Raw genomic sequence first — 11,527 nt, 5'->3', positions numbered from 1 at the left:
GTGTGTGTGTGTGAGAGAGAGAGAGAGAGAGAGAGAGAGAGAGAGAGAGAGAGAGAGAGAGAACATGCACTGGCTTCCGTGTGTGTGTGTGTGTGTGTGTGTGTGTGTGTGTGTGTGTGTTGGTGTCTAGTTGTGTGATCTGTCATTTTGTAGTTACTGTTGTATTCCTTCTGATGTTGTGTGTCTGTTTTGCAATCTGGCAGGTGTCTCCTCTTAGGTGTCTTTTGTGTGTGCTGCGAGTCCCTGTCTCACATATCCCGACCTGACCATGTGGCTGAGGCTGTGGGTGGCAGGCTGTCTCTCCTATAACTATGGAGAGGTGTTCATGTGTGTGATTGTCATTGAGCGCCTTGTAACTGGGGGTGTGACTCTGTGACCCATTCTGTGACTCTCATTGTGTGGAGTGACTCTGCTGTGATTCTAAGTGGTTAGCAACCTTGAGTCTATGCTGTTGACTGTATCAGGGCAAGGATTTGTGGGGGGCTGGGATGTCTCTCTGACTGTCTCTGACTGTGTTTGAGGGGGTATGTTCCATCCATCCGTGTGGGTGTCTATGACAGGCCGTATGCAAACTCTGTGTGTGTGTGTGTGTGTGTGTGTGTGTGTGTGTTTAGGAGTACTGGGGATTTGTGTGAATGAGCAAATCTGGTTTGTTCAGCATGAAATCAGCACCCCACACAGTGTGCTTGTCTCTTGCTGTGGAATGGATGGATGTCATGTCCTGAGATGTCCCTGTGTGTGGTGTTTGGGATGGAAGCCACCCTGGGTTATATCTTGTGTGGGAGTGCCCATATGGGGTGACTCTGTATACCTGGAACCTGTGGTGACCCTCACTCCAATATGTCACTCTGTGGAGTAGGCCTCAATGGAGCCCTGGATGTACAGTGCCCACCCTCACCTGCCTGGGCCTCAGTTTCCACATCCGTGCAATGGAGATGAGTGTGCTTGCCCTGCTGGCTTCAAGGAGTGGCTGTGAGTTGGTGACAGTGGAGGTGGATGCCTGTAGGAAGCCCTAGGGTGCTTTCACAGGTGAGACCGGGTGTCACTGGGTATAAGCTGGTTTGGCTGTATTGGCTACTGATGCCTTGGGAATTGAAGTTAGATGTTGTCAGATGTGGGGGTTGGTGAGAGGAGACTGGAGAGGCAGCTGGCCTGGGAGGATGGGGGGCGGGGTGCAAGGCAGCTGGGAAAGAGGGAGTATCTGGCTATCAGCCCACACCAGATACCACAGCCCATGTGGACAGAGGAGGGGGATGTGAGGCCGTGGTGGAAGAGACTTGGAGAAGCAAGAGGGCAAGAAGCATGTGGTCTCCTGGGCAAAGATGACGTTCCCTAAAATATGACAAAGGTACCAAGGAGAGAGCCACCCTTCTCTAAAGCTTAAGGTGTCTCCTCTAAAGGCTGATTAGAGGTCCCCATAAAAGGGTCTGTTGAATTTCTCTAATTGAAGGTAGAAAGAAGAGGTCACTATAGAATCTTTTGAAAGAACCAACCTCTGCAGGTTGCTGTCTGACCTCCACATGAACTGTGTGGCACACACGCACAGACACAACAAATAATAAATGTAACTAAGAAAAAAAAAAGCCTTCGCTCTCTGGTAGACCTTAGAGCCCTGGTGTAAGAGGAGGCGAGAATGTCCAGGGAGCAGGAGTAGGGGTCAGCAAGGTGGGAGCTGGTGGCCGAGCATGGCCAGGTTAGAAGCAGACACAGAAGTCCAGGAAGTCTCATTTACTCAGTGTTATGCCCCCAGTGTTCCCACTCTCCTTCCACAGGCCCAGCCTTCACCATGGCTGGAGGGAGACCTCACCTGAAGCGGAGTTTCTCCATCATCCCCTGCTTTGTCTTCGTGGAGGTGAGAACCTCAGAGCCACTCTGAGAAAGGGCTCTGTCCCTCTGCCCCTCTGCCCCTCTGCCCCTCTGCCCCTCTGCCCCTCTGCCCCTCTGCCCCTCTGCCCCTCTGCCCCTGCCCAGCCTGTCCCTTGCTTCTGGCCCATACTCATTTCCCCACCTTCCTGACTCCAGTCAATCCTACCATCTGCTTCTCTGATCTCTCACACCACATTACCTCAGAACCTCTGCTGCTGCCCCCTCTCTCTTGAGGTGTGGTGGCAGGCTTGGAATCAGGAGCATTCCTCTCTGGATTCTGGCCCCATTTTGCCCTAATCCATCACACTTTGGGGCTTTGCATGCCTGAGCCTGTTTCTTCATCTTCATACAATTGACGGCACAATGTGTAACCTCAGCATTTGGGACACTGAAGGAGAAGGATTTCAGGGCTGTCAAGGCCTGGCGACTATATGAGACTGTTTCAAAAAAAAAAAAAAAAAAAAAAAAGATAGAAGGGGAGGGAAAAAAATTGCAAGGCACAGTCATTGTAATGCATATTGGTAATCCTAACATTCAGGAGAAGGAGGCAGAGGCAGGAGAATGTCTGCAAATTCAAGGCCAGTCCATACACATGGTCAGGCCAGCTAGGACTGTGGATGAGATCCTGTCTCAAAACAAACAAGCCAGGTGTGGTCACACACACCTTTAATCACAGCTCTAGGGAGGCAAAGGCATGTGTATTCTGGTGAACTTGAGGCCAGCCTGGTCTACATAGTGAGTTCCAGGCCAGCCAGGGAAACCTTGTTTCAAATAAAACAAAAAGTTTTATAATTTCCATACCAGCCTGGGATACACAATGACATCATCTAAAAGTAATAAGTAAATAAATGGGTAAATAAAAAATGGTGTTGAGGATGCAGGTCCGTGTCCAGAGACTTGCCTAGCGTGCATGACGCCCTGGGTTCTACCCTGGCACCGAATAAACTAGGTGTACTGACCTACAGCTGTAACCCCAGCATTAGGGAGGTGGAGAGTCAGGAGTCAGGCCCAATTCCATAGTGAGTTCTAAGCTATCCTGGACTATATCCCCAATTCCATAGTGAGTTCTAAGCTATCCTGGACTATATCCCCAATTCCATGGTGAGTTCTAAGCTATCCTGGGCTATATGAAGCCTTGTCTCAAAAACAAAACAAAGCCGGGCGATGGTGGCGCACGCCTTTAATCCCAGCACTTGGGAGGCAGAGGCAGGCGGATTTCTGAGTTCGAGGCCAGCCTGGTCTACAAAGTGAGTTCCAGGACAGCCAGGACTACACAGAGAAACCCTGTCTCGAAAAAAACCAAAAAAAAAAAAAAAAAAAAAAAAAAAAAAAAAACAAACAAACAAACAAAAAAAAAAAAACAACAAAAGAACAAAATAGAAACTCACCAGAAAAAAAAAAAAACCAACAACAACAAAAACAAACAAACAAAAAACAGGACACGGTTGCTACAGTTGTTGGGAAGTTTCAGATGTATTAACTTTTTCCCCTCCTCTCCTTTGTTTTCATTATCTATCTTCCAATTTCTCTCTCCTCCATCTCTCTCCATTTCCTTGTCTCTGACTCTGACCTCACGGCCTCTGACCTCCTCCTATTTCTTTTTGCTTCTCTCTGGCCCCTGACTGGCTGCAGTCTGTGTTGCTGGGCATCGTGGTCCTTCTTGCTTACCGCCTGGAGTTCACGGACACCTTCCCTGTGCACACCCAGGGCTTCTTCTGCTATGACAGCGCTTATGCCAAGCCGTACCCCGGGCCTGAGGCTGCCAGCCGAGCACCCCCTGCCCTCATCTATGCTCTGGTTACTGCTGGGCCCACACTCACGGTGAGATGATGTGGGGTCACCCAGGCTGAATGCCTGAACCTCCCAGAAGGCAGGAAGGCCAGGTTGGGGCTGGTGTAGCCCTGGCCTTGAAGGCCAGGAAGACCCCATCTTGGTCTTGTCCACAGATCCTGCTGGGGGAGCTGGCCCGTGCCTTCTTCCCTGCACCACCCTCCGCCAGTCCTGTCAGTGGGGAGAGCACCATTGTGTCCGGGGCCTGCTGCCGCTTCAGTCCCCCACTGCGGAGGCTGGTCCGTTTCCTGGGTGAGAAATGCAGCCTGGGGTCAGTCCAATGGTCTTGGGGAGGGAGGTGCGTTCAGGGACAAAGGAATATAGGCCCAGTTCCACCTTAAAAAGAATCTCAGGCCAGTGAATCAAGATGGCTCAGTGGGTACAGGTGCTTGCCACCAAGCTTGGCCTGAGTATGATTATCCAGACCCACATGGTCAAAGGAGAGAAGCAATTTTTGAGCTGTCCTCTAACTATACTCAAGATATGGTACATGCCCACACATATACACATTCATGCACACACATATACACATTCATGCACACACACACACACACTTAGGTGCATGCACACACACATAGCTGCACACACACACACATGAATGTACCCACACATAGATACAGTCATGCTCACACAAAGACATAGGCATGCACACAGATATAGATGCATGCATGCACACATACATGCACATAAACATACACACACATACATGTATACACACACATGAATAAAAGAAAATCTTTTTTAAAAACCAAAGATGGCACATATCTGTTGTCCCAGAAATGGTAAGATGAGAGATGGAGACAGGGGGATTCATGGGAGCTTTGGGCCACCCAGTCTGGCCTGCTTGGCAAAAATTCAGGCCTGTGAGAAGCTCTGCTAAAACCAAATATGAAGGTGTCGGAGGAATGCCAACTGAAATTATCCTCTTAGCTCCACAACATGCATATGCACTCGCACACAGAGTAACAGCTTCTGTGTGGTTGTGCACATCTGTAAATCCCAGGACTTGGAAGGCTGCAGTAGGGAGATCTCAAGTTTGGAAGCTAGCCTGGGCTACAAAGTGAGTCAATATCTTTAAAAATAAATAAATAAATAAATAAATAAATAAATAAATAAATAAGCTGTGTGGATTGGCACATTCCTATAAACTCAACATTCAAAAGTTCTGGTTAGGCACTGAAAAGATGGCTTAGTTAGTGGTGGGGATTGCTTTTTGCTTTTACAGAGGACCAGAGTTCAGGTCCCACACCCACAGCAGGCAGTCCAAGCTGGCTGTGACTCAGTTCCAGGGAATTTGACTCACTCTGGCCTCTGTGGCCACCTGCACCCATGTGGCGCACATAAATTCACAGAGGCACACATACATACACATAAATAACAATAACGAGTAAGTCATTTTTTAAAAATTGAAGCTAGGTTGAAATTTTCTATCCAGCCAGGTCTACATATGTACCAAGCTTAAGTCCAGTCAGGGCGCCATAGCTAGATTCTGCCTGGAGGGGAGGGGGATTGGAGGAAGGGCATGGTGGTCAGAGGGGTCAGCAGGTGAAGTTGAATTCTTAGGACCATATGCTAGAAGGACAGACATTTAGGTCTGACAAACGTTGTCCTCTGACCTCCACACACATAAGTACACACAAACAAAGATAATTCTTAAAAACTGTAAGAGGAAGAGAAGGGGAAGGAGAGGGGAACCCCAGAAACTCCAATAAAGTCTTCCTAGGAGGTCCCAAACTCATGATGCAGTGGTGCTGAGGGGTCCCAGAGTAGCTGTGATGGAGTCAGGGAGACCCTGCCTGTGACAAAGAATATTTCTTAGAGACAGGCTATAGATAGGTAGTAAGAGGTAAGGGCACTTAAGCCCAGTCATCATAGGGCTCCAGATTGGTTTGAGTGACCATCCCAGTAATAACAAGACAACTGAAACCAGCGACTGGTCAAAAGGAGCTTGCTGCCGACCAGGCCTGACAATCTGAGTTAGATTTCCAGAACCTATGTAGAAGAAAAGAACTAAATACCTCAGACTGGCTGTCCTCTGACCTCCACATAAAGAATATCAATGCCCACATAAATAGATATACCCCAAATAAGTAAATGTTAAAAACAAACAAACAAAAGGAACCTTTTTAAAGAGAGGATTTCTCTGTGTTGCCCTGGCTGTCCTGGAACTCTCTGTAGACCAGACAGGTCACTCACTAACTCAGAGATCTGCCTGCCTCTGACTCCCGAGTTCCACCACCACCCTGTGAAGATAGATAGATAGATAGATAGATAGATAGATAGATAGATAGATAGATAGATAGACAGACAGACAGACAAGGGGCTTAATGGAACCATGTGGAAGGGACATGACCTCTTTTCTCCCCATCACCAGGAGTGTACTCTTTTGGCCTCTTCACCACGACCATCTTTGCGAATGCAGGACAAGTGGTGACCGGTAACCCCACACCTCATTTCCTGTCGGTGTGTCGCCCCAACTACACAGCCCTAGGCTGCCCACCGCCGTCTCCTGACCGGCCAGGGCCTGACCGCTTCGTCACGGACCAGAGCGCCTGTGCAGGCAGTCCCAGCTTGGTGGCTGCCGCACGCCGCGCCTTTCCCTGCAAGGATGCGGCCCTGTGCGCCTACGCGGTCACCTATACTGCGGTGAGACCCTGGGGGAATTATCAGGGTCCTGGAAGTAGAGGCAGCTTGACCTGGGGGAGGTATGGGAAGGAGGTAACGCCCATTGAGACGTAGCCTTAAGGCTGAGGCCACACTTGTCTGGTGCTTCCCAGCCCTAGCCTCCTCACTACTTCTCTATTGTCATGGACGCTGCCTTTGGGACTCCGCCCCCTTAGAGTTGCTAAGAAGTTGCAGGCTGGGAGACTAAGCCTATGGTCTTTGACTCCGCCTCCTGGAGCCCTCGCCCCTCCCCTTTGTTGATTTGGTCACGCCCCTAGACTTTATTAATTCGATTCCTTGCCTTTCTCTATTCCCGCGTTTTGTTGCATTGATTTCTGCCCTTTGGAATGACTGATGCCACCAGTCCCCCCGTCCCAGACTACTTCTGTGGCTCCATGAGGTTCCGAGACACTTCTGCGCTCCCGGACCTGCCTCTGGCATTGATTGGACTCCCTAGTTCTGGGTTCATGCTTTAATACAGCGAGCATTTTTCCTTGTCTCGGGGAAGCATGTTCCATAGATCCTCACCGGTTCTTTTTGGCGCTCTGGCCACACCACCTGCATACAGAACCACTGCCACCCCAATTCCAGGCACTCCTTATTTTTATCCTTGCGTGGTTACATCTCCACCTCTGCGGAGCCCTGCTCCCTGACTCCTTCGAACCTCCCCTGCTCTGGCCCGAAAGGCGTGGATTAATCCTCTGATCGGTTTGGGTCCCACAGATGTACGTGACCCTAGTGTTCCGCGTGAAGGGCTCTCGCCTAGTGAAACCTTCCCTCTGCCTGGCCCTGCTGTGCCCCGCCTTCCTGGTGGGCGTGGTCCGCGTGGCAGAGTATCGCAACCACTGGTCGGACGTGCTGGCTGGCTTTCTGACGGGAGCAGCCATTGCCACCTTTTTGGTAAGTCCCCTTCTCACCAATCTCTGTATGGAAGACCTCTCATCAGGCCCCTGACACAAAGAGACAGAATGATACTGAAGGGAATAGATGTTGCGTGACCTGGGGAGGGCACTTTGACCCTGTCTGCTTACTTGTTCTGTGAAATGGGTTAACAGAGTCATACCATGAGGAGCAAAATTTAAAGGGATGCCACAACACTAAGCAACTGAGAAAAATACTATTTTACAGGGGAAGATGGCTCAGTTGGTAAAGTGCTTGCCTTTCAAACATGAGGACTTGAGTTCAGATCTCTAGCACCCACACAAAAGGCAGATGTGGTGTGCTTGCCATCTCAGCACCAGGAAGGCAGAGGCAGGATGATTCCTGGGGCTCACTGGCTGGCCAGTCTACACAAATCTAGGAACTCCAGGCCAGTGAGAAGCTCTGTCTCAAAAATCAAGGTGGACCGCTCCTGAGGAATGATACCAGAGGGTGACTCCACCTTTCACACATACCGACCTGTGACCTTCACAAACACATGCATGTGTGCACTCTTGGTCATAGACACACACACACGCACCTGCACAGACACAAATATCCATACCACCCATACATTTTAAAATATAGATATATTTGTGTATTAAAGATTTATTTAGTTTTAATTCTGTGTGTTTTGCCTGCATTAAATGTGAGTTTGTGGGCATGCATGTGCGTGTGCAAGCATCATGTGTGAGTGTGAACATGAGCTTGTGAGTTTGTGCGTGTGTCTAATGCCTGAAGAGGCCATAACAGTGTACAGGAACTGAAGTTACAGATGGTCGTGAGGTGCCATGAGGGTGCAGGAAGCAGGATCCAGGTTATTTACAAGAGCAGTCAGTGCTCTTAACCATTGAGCCACTTTCTGAAACTCCTAAATATATTTTAAAAGTATATTTTGGCCAGTGATGGTGGCACATCCCTTTAATCCCAGCACTTCGGTAGTAAGTGCAGACAGATAATTCTTGAGTCTAAGGCCATCTTGGTCTATAGGGTCTCACTATGCAGGCCTGACTGGCTTGAAATGCAAATGTGTAGACCAGCTAGCTTTGAACTCACAGAGATTTGTCTACTTCTGCCTTCTAAGTGCAGGTACTAAAGTTGTGCACCACCACTCTTGGCAAGATATGGGCATGGATATTGAATTTTTAAAACATTTTTTGAGACCTATTTTTATTTTCTGTCTGTAATTCTTTTGCATGTATGTCAGTGCACTACCCACATGCCTGGTGACCAAGAAGGCCAGAAGAGAGCATTAGACTCTCCTGGACCTGGAGTTACAGATGATTTTTTTTTGAGACAGGCTTTCCTGAAGCTCAGGCTGTCCTTGAACTAAGCTATCCAGCCAAGAATAACTTTGTTCTTCTGATCCTCCTGCCTCATCTCCCGAGTGCCGAGATTAGATATGTCCCATCAGTGCCCTGTTTTTATGGTGCTGGAGATGGGCTCCAGGTCTCCATGAATTCTAGGCAAGCATTCTATAGAGAGCCATTCTTTGCCTCTCATAGAACATTTGGGGAAAGGCTTTTGAGAAAGCTCGACTCTAAAGGCAGTTGCCACCAAAGCCTAAATTCCATCCTGGATCTCAACTGGTAAAAGGAGCTGAGTAACTGCAGGTTTTCATTTGACCCCCACAAATGCAGAGTGTTGTGGGTGACCCTCCCACACAGTAAGTAGTGATATTAAAATATAATAATGTTTTCGAGATAGTAAAAAATTGATATTCAGGGCTGGAGAGATGGCTTGGCACTGGTGCAGAGGATCTAGGTTCAATTCCCAGCACCCTCATGGTGGCTCATGACCATCTGTAACTCCAGTTCCAGGGGAATCTAATGCCCTCTTCTGGCCTTCTTGGTCACAGGCACGCAAGTAGTGCACTGACATACACGCAAAACACTTATAGACAGAAAATAAAAATAAGTCTCAAAGGTGTTTTAAAAATTCAATATCCATGCCAAATAATTGCAATATTCCAAATGTCAAACATAAATGCAGCTGGGCGTTGTGGTACATGCATCCCAGCACCCTGGGGAAGGTCCAGGATGGATCTCTCTTGCATTCAAGGCAGGCCAGGCCTACACAGAGAGTTCCCAGATAGCCATAGAGAGACCCTGTCTCAAAAGAAAAAAATAAATCAATAAGTAAAAAGTAAAATTGTCAAGAAAGGTCTCTGGAAATTCGAGCCCCAGTTTCTATCTGAAAAAAAATGGAAAGGATGTTTTCGTAATTTTGTGTTGTTGATCTCTGGCCTCAACCTGCTCCTGTCTGTCTGTCCTAGGTCACCTGTGTTGTGCACAATTTCCAGAGCCGACCCCACTCTGGTCGAAGGCTCTCCCCCTGGGAGGACCTGAGCCAGGCTCCCACCATGGACAGCCCCCTCGAAAAGTTAAGTGTGGCCCAGGTAAGGGGGCCCGGGAGTTGCTCTGTGCTGGAGAGGGTGGTGGGTGGAGGAGGCCCATGGAGGTAGGAAGTCAAGTAAGAGGTGTCATTGCCACGGGAGATGGGGGTAGAGGAGCCACCCAGCCCTGGGGATGAAATCCTAGGAAGAAAGCAACCTTAAGGAATGGAAGGCTACACTCTCGTCTATCCCGCTCTAATTTACATCATTAATCTGGAGGTTCTCTGTTGCGTTTTACGGGGGCGGCTGGCTGATCAGTCATTTTTGACTGTGAGTTGTGGGCTCCTGGGATCCTTTAGCCCCTCCCCTTTTATTTTTTGTCCCAGGAACCCGAGACCTCCAGGCCGCATTCGACACCGGCACGGCTCACCCCATCCAGTAAGTATTGGGGAAGCGTGTGTGAGTGTGTGTGTGTGTGTGTGTGTGTGTGTGTGTGTGTGTGTGTGTGTGTGTGTGTTTAAGGGTGGGAGGTAAACAGGGGACTCTTCCAGGTGGGCAGAAGTCTCATCTGGCCTGGGCTTTTGTGCCACCCTCCCAGGTTTGCTAACCTCTTGATCTCCGATTGTCATCTCTAGAGCCGCAGAACTGTGCCCGCCGTGGCCACCTGATTCCCAGCTGTGTGTCCTCCAGGGCGCCAGCGATGTGCTCCTCGCCCCGTGTGCCCCGCCCTCGACTGAGGTCTGAGCCAACACCCCTGCCTCTGCCGCTGCCCCTTCCTGCACCGACTCCCAGCCAGGGTCCCTCGCCTTCCTCCCCTGGACCCGGGGGCCCAGGCGGGGGAGGTGGGCGTGGCCGGAAGCTGCTGCTGCCCACACCCCTGCTACGGGACCTGTACACCCTCAGTGGACTCCATCCCTCCCCTTTCCACCGCGACAACTTCAGCCCTTATCTGTTTGCCAGCCGCGACCACCTGCTGTGAGACCCACCACCTAAAATCTACCCAGTATCCCCTGTTTCCCCCCTGCCACGCGTGCGTGTGGCACGTAAGTGCTAAAGGCCCTTGCCCTCCAAACCAGCCAGGCCCAGCGTCAGAAGGCGGCTGGAAGGAACACTTCAAGGCAGGGAGTCTCTTGGCTGCTCTTTAGCCTTCTGGGACATCTGGGTAGGCAAAAATAACCAGGTGGGCCCTTTCCCTAGGATTGCCCTTTAAACGGCTGATGCTTGACCCAACTGGCCATTGCCTAGCCAGTGAGAGCTCTGAATTCTCAGAATTCAACCCAAAAGTTTACAAAAGTTTGTGGGAACCTCTCACTTCTTAGCTTCCTCAAGAAAGAGGGTGCTACTCTGGCCAGTGTGCAGTGTCTAAACCGCCAATAAGAGCCCTTGGCGTTCAGAATTGCTGAGAGTGGGTGGGAATGATTCCAGTCAATGGGGGACCGCCCGTGTCAAAGCCAAGGAGGGCTATCCAGTCTCTCCCCGGGAACATGGAGTCCAGCTGGAGGGTGGGGGGGCAGGCTCCCCCACAGCAGGGTCCTGCGGCACCCCTTCCTTTCTAGTCCTTCCCCAGGTGCACCATCTCACACCCTCCAACCCCCTACTTAAGTAGGGTTTGCCCCAGTTCACAGGTTTTGGAGTTCCGGATACTGTCTCCCTTGGCTGTGCCTAGGGCACCCCCATCCCCAACCTTCTATTATTTATTAGGGCTGTGGAAAAAGACTTTATTTTCTTGGGACCCACCCTCCTTCTTCACACTGCCCCCATGCCTCAGCCTCATGCAGTTGTGCCATCTTGGGGGGCATGGGTGGAGTAGAAGGGGGTTCCCTTACCCTGAATAGCCAAAGGCAGTGGGCAGATGAGGCTCTGTCCCCCTTTCCTGCCCCCCCCATCTTTAATAAAGACCTGTTTGTAACAGAA

General features: G+C 50.0%; 1 protein-coding gene across 7 annotated transcripts; it reads left to right on the top strand.

Moving 5' to 3' along the window:
- The first annotated feature begins 884 nt into the window (after nt 1-884).
- Nucleotides 885-11,527, top strand: Plppr2 (phospholipid phosphatase related 2). Of its 7 annotated transcripts, none has more exons than XM_076939762.1 (9): nt 885-1,029; nt 1,773-1,852; nt 3,574-3,687; nt 3,813-3,948; nt 6,071-6,342; nt 7,084-7,260; nt 9,554-9,676; nt 10,000-10,051; nt 10,249-11,527. In XM_076939762.1, exons 2-9 carry the CDS (start codon nt 1,787-1,789, stop codon nt 10,590-10,592), a joined length of 1,284 nt encoding a protein of 427 aa, XP_076795877.1. In that variant the 5' UTR covers nt 885-1,029; nt 1,773-1,786; the 3' UTR covers nt 10,593-11,527. The 7 variants fall into 7 exon arrangements, with proteins under 7 accessions (XP_076795877.1, XP_034366153.1, XP_034366150.1 ...); XM_034510262.2 differs by having other exon boundaries at nt 3,499-3,687; nt 9,554-9,660; XM_034510259.2 differs by having other exon boundaries at nt 3,499-3,687.

The sequence above is a fragment of the Arvicanthis niloticus genome, chromosome 8 (assembly GCF_011762505.2).
Source record: "Arvicanthis niloticus isolate mArvNil1 chromosome 8, mArvNil1.pat.X, whole genome shotgun sequence".
Lineage (NCBI taxonomy): Eukaryota > Metazoa > Chordata > Mammalia > Rodentia > Muridae > Arvicanthis > Arvicanthis niloticus.
The sequence above is the reverse complement of the archived record's forward strand: the minus strand, read 5'-3'. Positions and strand labels throughout refer to the sequence as shown.

Bases quoted from the DNA above. Each gene is read 5' to 3' on its own strand.
- Plppr2 (XM_076939760.1), top strand. From the start codon at position 997: ATGCCTGTAGGAAGCCCTAGGGTGCTTTCACAG. The intron at 1,030-1,750 runs GTGAGACCGGGT...TTATGCCCCCAG, and splicing joins GCCCTAGGGTGCTTTCACAG to TGTTCCCACTCTCCTTCCAC. The intron at 6,343-7,083 runs GTGAGACCCTGG...TGGGTCCCACAG, and splicing joins ACGCGGTCACCTATACTGCG to ATGTACGTGACCCTAGTGTT.